The 16108-nt window shown below is 32.3% G+C and overlaps 1 protein-coding gene across 1 annotated transcript in view; it reads left to right on the forward strand.

Annotated features, from left to right (window-relative positions):
• The first annotated feature begins 15335 nt into the window (after nucleotides 1–15335).
• Nucleotides 15336–16108, forward strand: part of LOC149416776 (paired box protein Pax-1-like) — a 58649-nt gene continuing 57876 nt past the window's right edge. Inside the window, exon 1 of the mRNA XM_089640637.1 lies at nucleotides 15336–15715. Coding sequence (XP_089496763.1) covers nucleotides 15706–15715 — 10 coding nt within the window. The 5' untranslated portion in view covers nucleotides 15336–15705. The remainder of the gene's footprint in view (nucleotides 15716–16108) is intronic.

A 16108-nucleotide genomic window follows, 5' to 3' on the forward strand; every position in this document is an offset into this window, starting at 1 on the left:
GTCGTTAGTAAATAAATAAATAAATAAATAATAATAAGATTTTGATTATTATTTTTCAACGTTCATTTGGAAAATATCCAGCGTTATCAGGGGACAAGTTATTTAATAGTAGAATCATTTTTCCTTGCGGCATTACCAATGGAAAGATTAATTCTGCATCTTGCAACAACAAGTGTGTGCCTCCGCGCTCTCGTTAAATAGTCGGGAACGTAAAACAATTTTTTTTATTATTATATCAGGGATACTTTTATAACCGTTCAAGGTTATGTGTAGGAAAGGTTATTTTCAGCAAAGCAGTTTTCCTTCTATCGGTGAGGTTATTTATTTATACACAGTATAACTGATTGAAAAGCCGATGTGTATAACTAGGAAAAATACCCGAAGTCTCTAAGATAAGATAAATATCTTAAAAACTTCACTAGTTCCCATATTATTGAGTCGCTTTCCAAAATGCTACGTACTAAGTTTCAATTATGACCCAAATGGAGAAAAATTAGTATTGCTAATTTATCAAGAATCTCTTCAAATTATTGGTAATCCGGTTAAAAATAGGATTGTAGGCCGTAATGAATAAATTTCCTGATAAACTTTTAGTAATGAAGAATAGAATATCACGATGTCGGAAAACGTGTTCTTGAAAATCCTAATATTTTCACATTTCGTCATTATGTATTATTATTTACAACACTCTACACTCCTTAGCCGTGTTTGAGTAAACGATCACAATTATTTATTTAGACCTAATGGGCTTTTACAAAGATAGGTAACAAGTAATACAGTTGTGTTAGGCACATAATTAAAAATAAATATTGATTTATAATTTAATTAAGGTAAATTAAAAATTAATAGTGTTTATTATGAAAAGCAAAATATATATAAAGAAACATCGAAATATAAAAATAAAAAATTGTATTCACTACGGAGTCGTGAATTCATAGATCTCAGTAGAGTGATTAAAAAGATTGAGTTTTATAACTAATCCGGAATCTTTAAACATGTCAACAATATTCCCAAATTTATTGCCAAAATGATGTAGTCTATTTATAGGTGTATGAGCTTCATAGTTGGTTTTAAAATTGTCACAGAAAAAGGTAACACTTTGCCACCTATTTCTGGTTGGTATGTAAAATTTTATTTTGACGCGAATTCAGGGTTGTCGATGCTATTATTAATAATTTTATTTAATAGTACAAGGTCAGAGATGATCCGCCTATCTGACAACGTTATCAGGTTAAGTTGTTTCTTCAAAAGGACATTATCTATATTATATTATTTAAATGGTAGGTTAGGTAAGGTTAGTTTAGGTTAACTCCCTCTCCCCAAACAGCATGTGTCGATATTGCTATCCCGGTATTTTTTTGGTTACTGAAACGGCCAATCACGCCATGTAATAATACCCAATTTGTGGATAGGTATTAGGTTTTAAGCAGGTGGCTTTCTTTAAAAGTTTATCAGGAAATGGCCTGCAGTCCCATTTTTAACCGGATTACCAATAATTTGAAGAGATTCGCAATAGGTTCTTATTTTTCTCCTTGTAGGTACCGCATACAAAAAAATACAAATTGATCATCCTTATCAAAAAAATGTCGTTGTTGAAAGGTATGAGGTTTCATTTTAAAAACAATAACTAAGGATTACAGATAATTACTTTACAAAAAATATATTACAAATTATTAGTTTTCCTGTTAAAATAATAACAGTTTCGCCTCTCGTACATTAGATTTATTCGGACAGGGATAGGTACCTGTGTGAACACGTATTCAGATATATTTTGAATGACTAATATTTCATTGGGAAATTATCATGGAGTCAGATTTTTAACAGTATCTTGATTAAAAAGCCCTTCTCATTTGTTTCTATTGTAAAATTTTCGATATTCAATTTATAAAATGTTTCGATTATTATCAGGCTTCGATTTTGCCCGTCTCCAATATTCACAAAACATTAATACATGAAAGGTATTCCCTGGAATCTGTAAATTATGCTTTTCGGCATCGGAAAACGTCCCGTGTTTTTTTGCCTGTCTAATATTTAGGGAACTGTCATCACTTGACAGATGATCACCGTTTGTAGCGGCCGCGGCTGTCGGGGACTATGACGTCACATGCTTTCAATTTAATTACAAATTACTGTTTTTATTTGTTCAGGTATACAGAGGCATTCAATCTATTTTTATAAATCTGAATTAAGTTAGTTTTTTCGAACTTTTACTTATCTTATTACTTATAGGTCTGTGAACAGTAGAACAGATTTTATCTTAGGTACATTCTTAAATACTTACCTACTTACATATACATCACATGTTTTACGTAATATTTTTATAAATAATAAATTAGACATTTATTTATGAACGCCCTTTTTCTGGGCTTTTACATATGAATATTAAGAAATATACATTATTTATTGTCAATAACTGAATTGCTTCATTAACAATATTTTATATTATACAATATTATTTATTGTCAATAACTGAATTGCTTCATTAACAACATTTTATATTTGTTTAAGGCGATGTCTACGTCGTGTAATATTTTAAATTGAGCCGCTATCAATAACAACCCTTACGTAGATGGCGATAAGGTTTAAATTCCCGCTTAACACCATCCGCCTGTTTTGATTTATGCAAGAAAAAAACATGGCCAAAAAGTGCCTTTTATTTTATTTTGTGGATGTTCGGGCATAAATATTTTTTTTTTTCGATTATTTCATAAATAACTTAATTTGCCACATTGTACAATTAAATCATAACCGAAAATGGGTTCGTAAGTAGGAGATTTTGAACGTTAAAGCAGTTTTCATAGGCCTTTACATTATTTTTTTTCTGGGCTTATAAAAAGACTTATCTAAAAAATACTAGATTATTTTAAAGGTCAAGATGTATTCTACTCGCAGTATTTAATTAAAGCATCTGAAACATTAGTAGGCGACCATATTTTTAAACCAAAAACACATGATTTTGCATTACTACGTATGGCATCGCCTTAAAGATAAATTGAAGATTTCCACTGATTTTGTATAATTATTTCCTCCATTAGTAATCTGGAAATACATATGGTAGTTAGTCCCAGAATTTCTGCACTGAAATAAATCCTGACTTCTAGTATTACGTTGTGGAATCCGGAAGCTTATCAATTCTAGCAATACCGGAATATCAACTAAATCATTTAAAAATGTAAATAGAAATATCAAGTCAGTTAAAATTTTCCTGTGTGACAATTTGAGCATATTCATATAATTTAACAGAGTGTTGTAGTTCAACATAACTGCTGGAATACCCATTTTAAAATTTGTTGGTTGTTGGTTAATGCGGGTTCCAGACAGGAGAATTGTACTCATGTTGACTTCTTACATAGGCAAAATATAACAATTTAATACACTTTATATTGTTAAAATTTCTGGTTAGCCTAGTTATATAGGTATCCCAACATTTTTAAGCCCTTATTAGAGATTTCTGTTATGTGGTTAAGAAATGAAAGATTTGATTGAAAAGTGATGCCTAAGTCTTTGATTTGTGTTAGTGTCTCAAGAGCATTGTTATCAATGTTGTAATTAAAAATTTAGTCTAAAGAAACATCACTATCTCAATGACAATTTCTTTTTAAAACTTTCTTAAATTCACTTGGACTTACTTGAGAATAAGAGAGTACAAGTAAACACCATGACAAGGTTCCCTCTATTTTTTTTAAAATCAACTTATCTGTTCAAGATAGTAAAGAAAGAAAGAGACTAGTGCGCAAATACGCCCATTCACGCGTAGATAAAATTAAGTAAGCATGTCAATGTTATGGAATGTCGGTTTTTGACAGTAACATTTTGGTATACGGTAATGAATAATAGAAGAAATCGAAGACGCCCGAGAAAGACATAGCACAGCAATAGCGAAGCATTGTGGGGTCCATTTGTTCAGAAAAATCTGGTGACACGTTCCTTTCTTTGGAATGTGTGCGGTAGATGTAAACATTTGTGTGGACAATTTTTAACAAATGTGTGGCCGCACCCCTTAGAGGGAAAATTGCACCACGATATCACGTTTGAAAATAATAATAAAATAATAATCTTTACTGTATCATTAAAACGGTCACCATCTTCATACTAACATCATAACGTCATACTAACAAAACGGTTGATTTAAAATATGTCTTCGTTACGCTCAATGTAGTACGTTAGCTCAATAGTGACATGTTTAAAATTATAACAGTTCTTTTGTACATTTTTTACCCCATTTTTTACATTTTACACCTCTATTCACTGAGGCTTAGTTCATCATCCCTCATTGAGATTAGATACTTTATCGTTATCAAACAAATAAACAAACTACTAAGGCATCTGGAATATGTTGTAAGGCTGAAGGGAGTGAGGAGGGGAAGGGGTGTGGTAAAGGAAGGTTGGGAAGTAGGTACCAGGCTGTTGAGATCTGTTCACCATAAATAATTGGTTTCTATTAAAGGCAACTAGTAAGTAAACATATCAAATTCTAAATATTTTTAACATTAGATTTAGCATGAGATTTCATGTTATATATTTTTTTTATTTTCCCCTCCTTTTATATCCCCTCACGAATGAAGCACGAATGAGTGCAGTGAACAAGTGCAAACAGAATTAAACAAGAATGAAGCACGAATGAGTACAATGAACGAGTCACGGAGGAAGGAAGAGAGCACTTCTCATTCTTCCTCCGTGGAACGAATGCAAGCAGAATTAAGCAATAGCAATAAGTCCAATGAACGAGTGCAAGCAGAATGAAATAAGATTGAAGCCGAATGAATGCAATTGACGAGTGCAATCAGAATAAAACAAGAATAATACACAGGTGTCACAAATGCAAAAAGGTACAGGTGATTATGTAAAAATAAACCGTACATTTATTGCCTTTAAAATTACACGGAGAAAAAATTGAGTATTTTTAATGTATTAATATCCTTTTTGAAACGGGTTTGCAGGCCATTCCCTTATAAAAAACTTTTAGCGCATAATATATCAGAACACGTGTATGCACCTGCGTTTATTCGGATAATATGCAAAGACCAAATGCGAAAAAATTACCTCGCGATAACACACTCATGTTTTACTGCAATCAATAATTTGAAGAGATTCTTAATAAATTGACAATATTTTATATCAGTAAGTTTTCTCCGTGTAGATGGATATTTATTGACAACCCCTGCTGAATAAAGATCACAAGGGATGCCGCTTTTCCCTCCCATCATCAGTGTCCCCCCCCCCACCCCTCCACTAACCGTACTTATGACCGAGACAAGATACGGAAATTAATTAGTTGATGCCAATGCAAATTGCGGATGTGAGCATCCAAGAGAGCATAGACGAAGACTAAATTATTTTGGCACTAGCTGAAGTCCCCGGCCTTACCGGGACTTTACTTTATTTTAGTTTTTTGAAATAAGTAATTTTCTTCTTTCTTAAACCTTAGAAACTAAGATATGTTTTCAAAAAATAATGTTAAATTCAATTGATTTAAAAAAATAATTAGAGCAATTTTATTTTCTGGAGTCCAATAACAACTTTTAAACATGATGTATGCAAGCAATTTATCTGTGTAAGTACAGTGTTAATATCAACTCTAGTAGGGATACCCAAAGGTAGGTATGGGAGAGTTAATCTAAGCTAAGTTCTGCAAAAAAATGCTTAGCATTGAACGTATTTGTGCATCGGTATACGCTTCCACCGGCGAAAAACAGCCCCTTGTTTACGCCTACTTATTATCATTAGCGGAAAAGGGACAGCAAGTGTACATAATGGTTGTTAAAAAATATTGTTAGGAAGCTTACAGCGTGTCCTATTCACATTGGTTCCAGTTCGATTGGGTGCATGATATCGCAAGTGAAATTCGCATCATTGTCAATATATTTATTTGTGTCAGTTTTCTGCTACATTTTGTATTTTTTTTTTTTACTTTTTAACTTATTTATTCATTGGACTAAGCATACTGCGACTACTAATAAAAATAATAAGTGTTTTATTATCTACTTTTTTGTCACATATATATAATGATATCCTCACTGGGATCTCTGAGGATTTTATTAACGTATTATTAAAATTTAGTAGTTTGGAAAATATAAAGTAATTATATATACGTATAATATCAGATGTAGGTATCTTTAGTGTTAAATTTTGGGATTTTAATATTATTCTTATTATTTTGGTAATTAGAACTAACTTTATGAAAATGGCATAATGAATTTAATATGTTTTAGAGCAAAGATTATTTTATTCAAAAAGAGACCACACGTAATGAGTTCAGAGCACACTGACTAACTCGTGATGTTTTTTAAGTCGTGGAAATGCACGAAAATAAATTATTATTAGTAATGAAACTTCATCAAAACGTCAAAACATCGTCATCTCGCATTAGTTAAAACGTTTTCGTTGAGAGACATGGCCGCAATCACTTTTAATGGACGCTGTGAGCACCCAATGCTGGTTATAATGGAGCTACAATTTGTTAGTGACATACCAAATAAAATTATTTGTTTAATTTTATTTTAGGTATACCTGTTCACACAGATATCCATTTTGCAAATACTAAATAAAAGTAAATATATATCATTTTAGGTCTATCAACCTTAGTTGACTTCATCACAGTACATGGAAAAAACTTACTAATAACTTAATGAATGAATTGATTAAACTTTTAGTAAAACGCGAATCTATTATAACGATGTCCGAATACGTGTTCATAAAAATCCTAATACTTCCGAATTTCGTCATTGTATATTATCAAGGCAATACAGGTGTATGAACATGTGTTCCGATAAATTGGGAATTTGCTAAAAGTTTATCTGGAAACCGTTTAACTTCTTTTTAATCCTCATTCGCACTGGTTAGTTGTTATAACGATAGAATGACCCCACTAGTTATTATCTACTGTTATTTATGTTGGTATTAACGACGATTGGTTTCATTAATAAATTCAAGCGTTATGTACATATTTGATATTTGCGAATATTCACGCCATCACTCAAGCGCCTACGCTATTTTGTAATGACTTGTCCATTTGTTATGTAAAACAGGTATTGACTCCCAATTACTCGGTTATGTCACGCATATTAATTAATTGCCTCTATAAAAAAAATTGGTGTGCAGAGTAGGTACTACCTACATTATTTCGTCTTTATGGCTAGAATTTTTAGTCATTGATTTTAGTCACTTTACAAAATGCATCACGAATAGCTTTTCACCCACTTTGTACTTACATGGTGTTCGGAAATTAGTGGTACAACCGAGAAACTGAGGAATTTACATCACACAGGTATTTTGGGGTTAAGAAACTATTGGAGATGAGTCGACACCTAAACGCATTTTAAAATACAATAAACAGCTTAAACAGGTACCTTTAAATGTATTAAGTTGGTTAACCATATTTTTTATTCGGTATTTAACCACTGTTTGTATTAAAACAACTGGCGCCGAAGTACTTAGTTGTAATTACAGAAGTATCTATCTATTTGATTGATTTTCATACTTTGAAATTAATTATTTACTATTTTTTTTCTCTTTCGACTTTATGTCCGGGTCAAATCTTCCCCACAGGAAAAACTAAACCCTTCCACACACTTTTCCACAAATGATCATCTAGTCAATCCACATAAGGATTGAACATAGATATATAAGCATAATAAATACAAAATAATACAAAAACAATACGTCAAATCATCAGAGATCAAATGGGAAAATAATTCACCGACTCCAGATATTTTCATATCAGATGATTCAGCTCGGTAGAACTTCTAATTGGACCTATAAATCCTACTGATCCCTCAGTATAAATATTTAAAAAATAGGTTATAGGTTAAAAATTTGTATGTATAAATTCTTTGACAGATCAAATAGGTACGCCTAAATTTTGAATGAGAGAGCTAGGTATAATGCCAGTAGACGAAATAACAAATGGTAATATTTTAATAGTCTGAAAATTATTATTACTTACTAATACTACATAAATGGTAGATATGTTTACTTACCTAATCCAAAGAAAATAAATAAAAATTTGGCAGTTATTTATATCTTCAAACAAGCCGTCACTTTTTTGTATGTTTTTATTTAGTTACAAAAAATTACATTTTTATATCTTATAACGACTATTTAAACATTTTACATACAAAATATGATGTTAAATAAATATATAGTAAATTGTATTTCTTATTCCTCCTCACTAGGGTGACCTGTGCTGAGGTGGACTAAAGTTATTCATTTCTGTTTTATTAGTTTTCTATATCATTAGTTTTTCATTAATCTCTTTCAGCCAGGTTTTTTTCCTTGATTTATAATCATTCAAATTTTCTATTCGCTTTATATCAGGGGGGAGGATGTTGTGGAGTTTCGTCGCACAATAAATAATATAATTTTTTTGTCCGAATGTGGTTTTATGACCTGGAATATTTTGTTATGTCATTGTGATTAGACCTTGTTATTGTATAGGATTCAGTATTTTTGAATAGTTTCAATAGTATATTCTAGCATATATTTGCTGTACATTTGGTACATCAAAATCATTGAAAATTTCAATCGAAGGTGTTCTTATGGGTACCTACTTTCAGTATGGTATTTATGATTCCTTTTTGAATTGTGTTAGGGTTATGTATATACTTAGATACAGCAAATCCCCATCCTTTAATTCCATATTCAATGTTTTGTAAGTTTTTCCGTAATACCTTTGATATGTAGGTCCCATCTAAGGACGGGTTGTTTCGGAGAATTTGAACAATTCATCAAATTTCAACGTTCATTTACGGGTTCTGTGAAAGTCCTATTCTAATTCTGTTATTATATCATTATAGGCTAGTTGCTTGACAGAACTGAAATAAAAACAGAACTTAAAAATATCTTTCACAGAACTTGAAAATTAACTTTGAAATTTGAAGAATTGTTCAAGTTCTCCGAAACAACCCGTCCTAAGATTTTCATCAATTACTACCCCGGGATATTTTATGATTTGTGATTTTTCTACAATTTGGCATTGACATTGAACATTATTTCTATGGCATTCGTGTAATTTTAGTTAAGTAATTTTACTGGTTGGCCCCTTGAGTTCAAAAATGAAAATGTTATATATTTAGTTTTGGTTTTATATTTTTTACATTTCAGAGTTTTTCAGTAATGTTGGCCTCACTGGGTCGCTTACCTATGCTGATGCCAACTCACTTAGGGGTAAGTGAGTTAATTTTCTGCCAATTTTGAAGTGTATCTAGTATAAACCTTTTAAAAACTTATTTCTATGACATTAAGGACACTTTACAATACATCTAAAACTTATTCTTCATATTATTATTAAGGCATAACTTACGAAAAGCTGAAAGACTTTTAGCTTCTTTCATCTGTCGGTAGTCGGTAGTCCATTAAAAATCTTAAATCTTTTAAAATAGAGATCATTTTGGGTTCCCGACAAATTGGTTTTTCGGAGTCTAAAATCTCCACAGTTTCTCGTGGGGTAGTCATGTATTGTGAATTTAAAAATTACATTATATACGTGAGCATCTTATTTTTTAGCTTAAATATAAATATTAGATAATTGTGGATTATTCGCTGTTTAACACTTAACATTCCTAGTTTTTTCTGCATAATAATTATCTTAGAATACCTACTACAATTCAATACTGCTCGCAGGATTCTATTTTTGAATTATTTGCAATTTCTTTATCTGTATTTGATTGCACAATAATTTCATTTGACATATTATCATACATCGATATAAAATGATATTTATTATATCACATAATGCGTAACATAAAAATTGTGTTACATAACAATAACATAACACAATAGCGACAACAAAATCCGCAAATTTTCTAAACTGGCCGTACGTAATATCGCAGCTGACGAGTTCCCGCCCAGCGGTAATCAACATGGCGCTGGAGGGCTCGGAGAAGGGGGTGGGGCGTTCCTTTTTCAAATCCCGAGAGCTTTCAAGCGCGTCCGCTTTTATTCGTTTACCTTTCGTTGGCTTTTGTTTAAGTACCTACCTCTACCTACCCTAATATTCTTAAAACGGCGAAATTTTTGTGGTATTTTGTCAGATTTTTTAAACTAATACATAGCTTAATGCTTATTTACATTAGTAGATTGGTCTAGTCCCCTTAAGCAATGTAATACCTAGTTTCCGTTCTAACTTCTAATATGTTGTTAGAATCAATAGTTTACGTAATATCAATGTAATAATTAGTATTAGTATTAGTAGTCATGTATTTTTATTGAACTTGACAATTTACGGGAGCGAAGTTCGATACACAAAATGAAAAAAATCGAGCCAAACAAAAAGTGCTTAAAATATATGTATGTATTTAATATTAATCTTATTAACAGTTATGTGTAGTACCTACTTAAGTATAAAATCTTCGAAATTATTCTACGTTACAGTCATTGACTTAAATACATAGAAGCGTTGTGTTAACGCCAATCGAACAAAAAATATAGCAAATTCTTGTTTCTAGATTGGAAGCTAATAACGAAACGCGTGAAAAAAGTAGCCACACCAAATAGTGTAAATTAATTAAATTGCTAGAAATAACATCATTCATAGCTAATTGGAACGGAACGCATTAGAAAGAGATAGCCATTCAAAGAATATGTGTACGGGTGAAACAGCTATATTATTATGAACGCCAATCGTTGCGTGCTTAAGGTCCACTGACGGGCGAGCATGTCCGCGGTAAGCAAGACGTCACAGGCGAGAGACGAGCATTTTTGTATGGATGTCCGCCAGAGAAATCGCTCGCCCGTCAGTGGGCCGCTTTCCCCCTACTTCTCGAAGAACAAACGAGCGAACGATTCTACGCAGTACAATACGACGAACGTACTGTCACTAGGTTGTCCTTCTTACACTTATGTGTTTCTGCATTCGCTGTCTTCATAATAATAAACGGAGGCCTCAGCACGGGTAAGCCACCCAGCCAACTGGATTATTATTGGATTGTAGGTACTATGAAAAGTAAAAATTCAAAAAAAATAATAATAAGCGATTTTTCGATTACATGCGAATGGAATGTAACGAAATCAGATTTGGTATTAGCAAGAGAATGTTTTGTGCACATCTCAAAAGCACAGTAATATATAGCAATAGCGACGAGTTTGTGGCAGCTCGTGACAGCTTGTCTGACCGACGGAGTTATGTGCGATACTAACCTCAGTAAATTATAAATGTGTCCACTGGACCTAGTTCAGTGAAACCACTCGCGTTGTTTCAGTAACACATCTTCCCTTTTAATTCGTCTAAGGTTACAGTACAATTTAATTTCGTTTACTATGAATAATTTATTATGTTGCCTTGTGTCTACCTATAGTGTACGTACATATTTACATTGTGTCTTTCATAAGTCTAACCTTACCTAAACTAATCTAAACTGGTCTAACTTAAACTTATAAAAAATGTAATCCTATTTGTAATATATATCTTTTAGCACCGCTTGCCTGTTCGTGCATTTATCATATTATTTCAATACCACCGGCGGAAATCTTTTTTTTTTTCATTATGAACTCGTTTCTGGGTAGGACATTTCAGCGGCGGCTGTTGAATATAAAGAAGAGAGAAAAAAATGAGATTTTTATGCGAGTTCGCGGCGGGTTCTGTACTTTGCGGATCACAAAGGGCTATCAAGTTGTGGAAGAATATTTTGAAAGAAAAATTAAAATGCCCATAATAGGTTGATTTTCAATTATTCGTTTGGGTAAATAGTTTAATTTATAGATAATTTTGATGTCCAGGTTCAGCTTAGCAATGATGGATAATATCTTAGTTAATGGCCAGAAGAGGTAAAATAGTTAGGTACCTACAACTTTATTGTGATTTCACTGCTTTATTGCCTAAGAAAAGAGGACAATAGTTCTCGTAGATTACATACTTGAAAATACAAAAATATTAGATTCTTTATCTTTTATATCAATTGTGACGCCCATTTATTTATACGTGGCTATCAATGGGGCGTGATTAGCAGTCTAGCAGAAATATAAGACCAAGAAGGGATTTCAGTGGCAATGGCAACACTATTGCCGCCGATCGAGCGATTTAGAAGACATATACCGAACTGCTGGTTACGTCAATTTGTGATTGAATCATGAATAAACAGTTATATGTAGATTTACGGACTATTATTTGACATTCTCCTGCAGAATAAGATACCGAGTGTAACACAAAGAAATAAAAAAAGTTTTGGTAAATAGACGTCCCAAAAACTTTCTAATAGATTTTCTACTGGAAGGACGGATTCGTGCTTCCATCACTCCTGGACATAATGAGCCATAGATACATAGCTACCCGTCATAGGTTAATTTTTTCTTCATAGAACTTCCTCTTCTTCCTTTCCTTTCGCACAACATTCCCAAGTATGGAAATTATTTTCCTCCGGGCCTCTTGTAAGGGGTTGATGTAAAAAAATCACACCGTTTCTATGTAGGAGTAGGCAGAGGGGAGAAACGCCAAACAATTCTCGCACACTCTCCTTCCTTCGTTCACATTCATACATCTTGTCATGAATACCCTTCTGTTAGTCTAACTCTTGACATCACCCTACTCAAGTAATTGGTTCAATTAATCTTGAGTGTCTTTCTCGGGCGTCCACAACTACTTCTACCATTCATATTCCATTCATAATATATTCTCTGATACCTAATTAAATCTAGATGACTAATCTTTTCTGACTGATTTGCACCTGACAACTGACTCTGTTGAACTAACATTGCGGCAGTTATCTTTCTAATTATTATTTAAAGAAACAATACATTGGTGCGAGCTTATTCTAAATTAATACTTTAGAAAAGTTCAAAAGTAGGTAAATAAACACAGAATATCATTGAAGAAGAGGATAAAATTTAAAAATTTAAACAAAACATGAAAACGAACAATACACAGAAAATACAAAGACTTCGATGTCCACTGCGAATCGATCCATTAATGGGTGTAATCAAAACCATTAGAGTTAAAGAAAAGTTGTTCCAATAAAAATGAAATATGAAAAAGTACCTATCTACACCTTTGACAGGTTTGTAGGTACTTGTCTAATTTAATTTACCAGTGAAATGGCACAGAGTTTTATAGCATTCGATAATTAGTGAAGTTTTTCAATGCTGGAACGAACCACGAAGATTATTCACCAAATATTTTTTTAAATTTATTTATTTACTGAACGCCCGCACCTACGGCTTTTACAAAACATTATACGTATCGAATAATAATAATAAGGTAAAATAATAGAAGAAACTTTATTGACGAAGGACGGAGAGATTTTGAGAATATCGAAAAGGTCGATGAAAACGCGTCAGTGGTGAATTACATATATGAATAGCTTATGTTATGATTGTTGTTGTCACAGTGACAAAGACGATACAAACCCGGTATCCGATAAACTCATGTAAAAGTTAGAATATTTTATTTGGTAAGAAACAATCAGCTTATATGTATAAAATACAGATATACGGGGCAATTGGAGCAGTTAGCTCCGGGCGCCGAATTGCCAAGGTGGTCATAACATCTAATACCTAACACATCTCCAGTTAAATTTTTTTCATAAAATGAGTACATATATATAAGGTTTAATAAGGTTGAGTTGCTTCAATGTATGTGATTTATTATGCCTTCAAACTAATAAATAAGTAAAGGGAAAGAAAGAGGAATATAGGATAAGGATAGGAGATGCTCTCGATACATTCCATAATTTCTTCTATTCAATATTTCAGAAGGTTATTTCTAAGAATGTTTACATTGCGAAATTTTGTATTATAATGCGCACGCACGGCGAAAAAACGAGATTTCAGGTCGATTCCTTATAAAATTTTAGTATACCTACTCCTAATATATTGGAACACGTATTCATGAGCCTGCATTTGCCTTATATATATTAGTACACATCTACATACGAGGTTAAATATGGTTAAGTTACTTAGATATGGTGACCGGATGAATCATCACAATGATAATTCATCACATCTTTGAAAAGTTATATAAAGTCATGGAAAGTGATGAAACAAAAGCTTTATTAACTGAGTTAAGTAGGTTAGGTTTAATTTTTTTTTTCATCGTTTCCAATGACTTTATATCACTTTTTAAAAGTGTGTTGAATTGTCACTGTGTTGAGTTATCATGGAACCCTTAGATATGTAAAATGACGAAATGAAGTCATATTAATATTTTTATAAATAAGTGTTCCTTATGTATTTGTATCTTACTAAAAGTTTATTTGGAAAACCTATCAATTTATTCATTAAGTGCATGAAGTCTCGTTTTTAACCGGATTACAAATAATTTGAATATAATATATATAATAGCAATTTGTACTGCATGAGGGGAAATTTAAAAATCGATTTGTCGGGTTGATTACGGTGATTATTATCAACCAACATAATTTCAAAATAACATACATACTGACATTCTGTAAACTTATCTTGTTAAATAACCTAACCATTGTAAAATATATTTCTCGGCATGGTAAGTCCGACTGACGAAGATATTACAGTAAAACAAAATCATATCAAATTCAAAGCGTAATAAATATACATTTGTTTTATCCACATAATAGGATTTGATCCTTTTGGTCGCTAGTGTAAATTTATAAATTATAAATTTAGGCATATTTTATGCGTATAATTCGATGATACTTATAAATTCGCAGGCTTGCAGGTTATTGAAAACAAACTTGGTATATTTGCTACTTAAAATTATTTTTATTTAGCCCTTAGTAAATTAGCCTGATATAGATTTCAATACAGTTTCCTACCTAAGAAATTGCTGGTAGGTACATAATTACAACAGTTATTATCATGAAAAATTACAAATTATGTACATGTTTACCAGTAAATCGCATAAAAATCCGTACACGTCAGTCAAAACATGTATTAATCTATTTAATGAACTTCCATTAGGTTGCATCATTAATCATTTTCTGAAAAACACATTTTTAATGAACGCTGCGACAGCATCAGTTCATAAATCGATGAAGTGTCAACACAAATTTCGCGTTTTTTTTACTTCTTTCTATCAAGCTTTCATCATAATCCACCATGCAGACGAAATCTCATCAGAATTAATCATTCATTTCAAAACCTCCCTAACTGATGTTTTATTTCACGTTTTTTGTGTGTGTGTCTTGAAGCTAAACGGCGCGTTTGGAAAATGTATGGACGATGTTGGAATGCGTGACTTGTGATTGGTCGAGGGGCAGGCTGAGAATGAGACGGGAGATGTTCCCAGCCTCCGCCCTGACGGTCAGTCGTGTGTTGCGGCAGCCAATGGAACAGAACGATTTTAAAGTGAAAAGTAAAAAAGCGGAACGTCTCTGAAGCGTGCAACGGCGCCGGCAGTCGTCCCCTCGCCACGGCCGGGAGAATACAATTCGGAGGGGGTTGCACGCATTTCCTCCATTTATTTTGCCTTTGTAAGATCGATCGTGCGTAACAGATTAAAGTGTCAATGGACTGAAAGAAAATTCGCAATTTAACAATAGTTCATGCTGAACCTCTAATAAATCAAACAAACCATACATATATTAAAACATTTTAGAATAAATAAACATAAACGAAATGTGATAAGCAATTTTTCTCATTTTAGTAAGGCGTAGTAATAAATTCAAAATGTGTTATTTTATTTGTCTCAAAATGAAGATACGAAAAAAGACTGTCGAGTGATGTGATAAGTTTGTAGTTCACAGTTCATAGTTATTTGTGTGTTCGTCAAAATCATTCAAGCTGGAGACCTATAATAGAATGGATACAGGTAAATAACAAAATGAAACAAGTTTTTAAATTATTAGATCAACGATTCTGTTACTGTTACAAAATTATTATCTATTTGCCGTCCGTCGGTCATTGCTTTATCGACATATTGACCAGAGAGATTTTACGGTGAGTAGGTAGCTACCTTCCAACGAAATTATAATTTAGATATCTTTATAAGTTGTGTGGTTAACCAAAATTTTTTAAAAAATATACATATACATTACATCTTTCAAATTGTGATGGATTTAATTCTCAACATCAGTTCATGGTTAAAATGATTTCAAGAGAGACGAAATGGAGCCAATGCTCATCATTTGTTCAATATTCCAATTGAAATCTGCCCAAATGTAGGTACCTATATAAATGATTAAAGTTATCATAGATATATTAT

This window comes from Hesperophylax consimilis, chromosome 16 (assembly GCF_061612785.1).
Source record: "Hesperophylax consimilis isolate HC1 chromosome 16, BYU_Hcon_1.0, whole genome shotgun sequence".
Classification (NCBI taxonomy): Eukaryota; Metazoa; Arthropoda; class Insecta; order Trichoptera; family Limnephilidae; genus Hesperophylax; species Hesperophylax consimilis.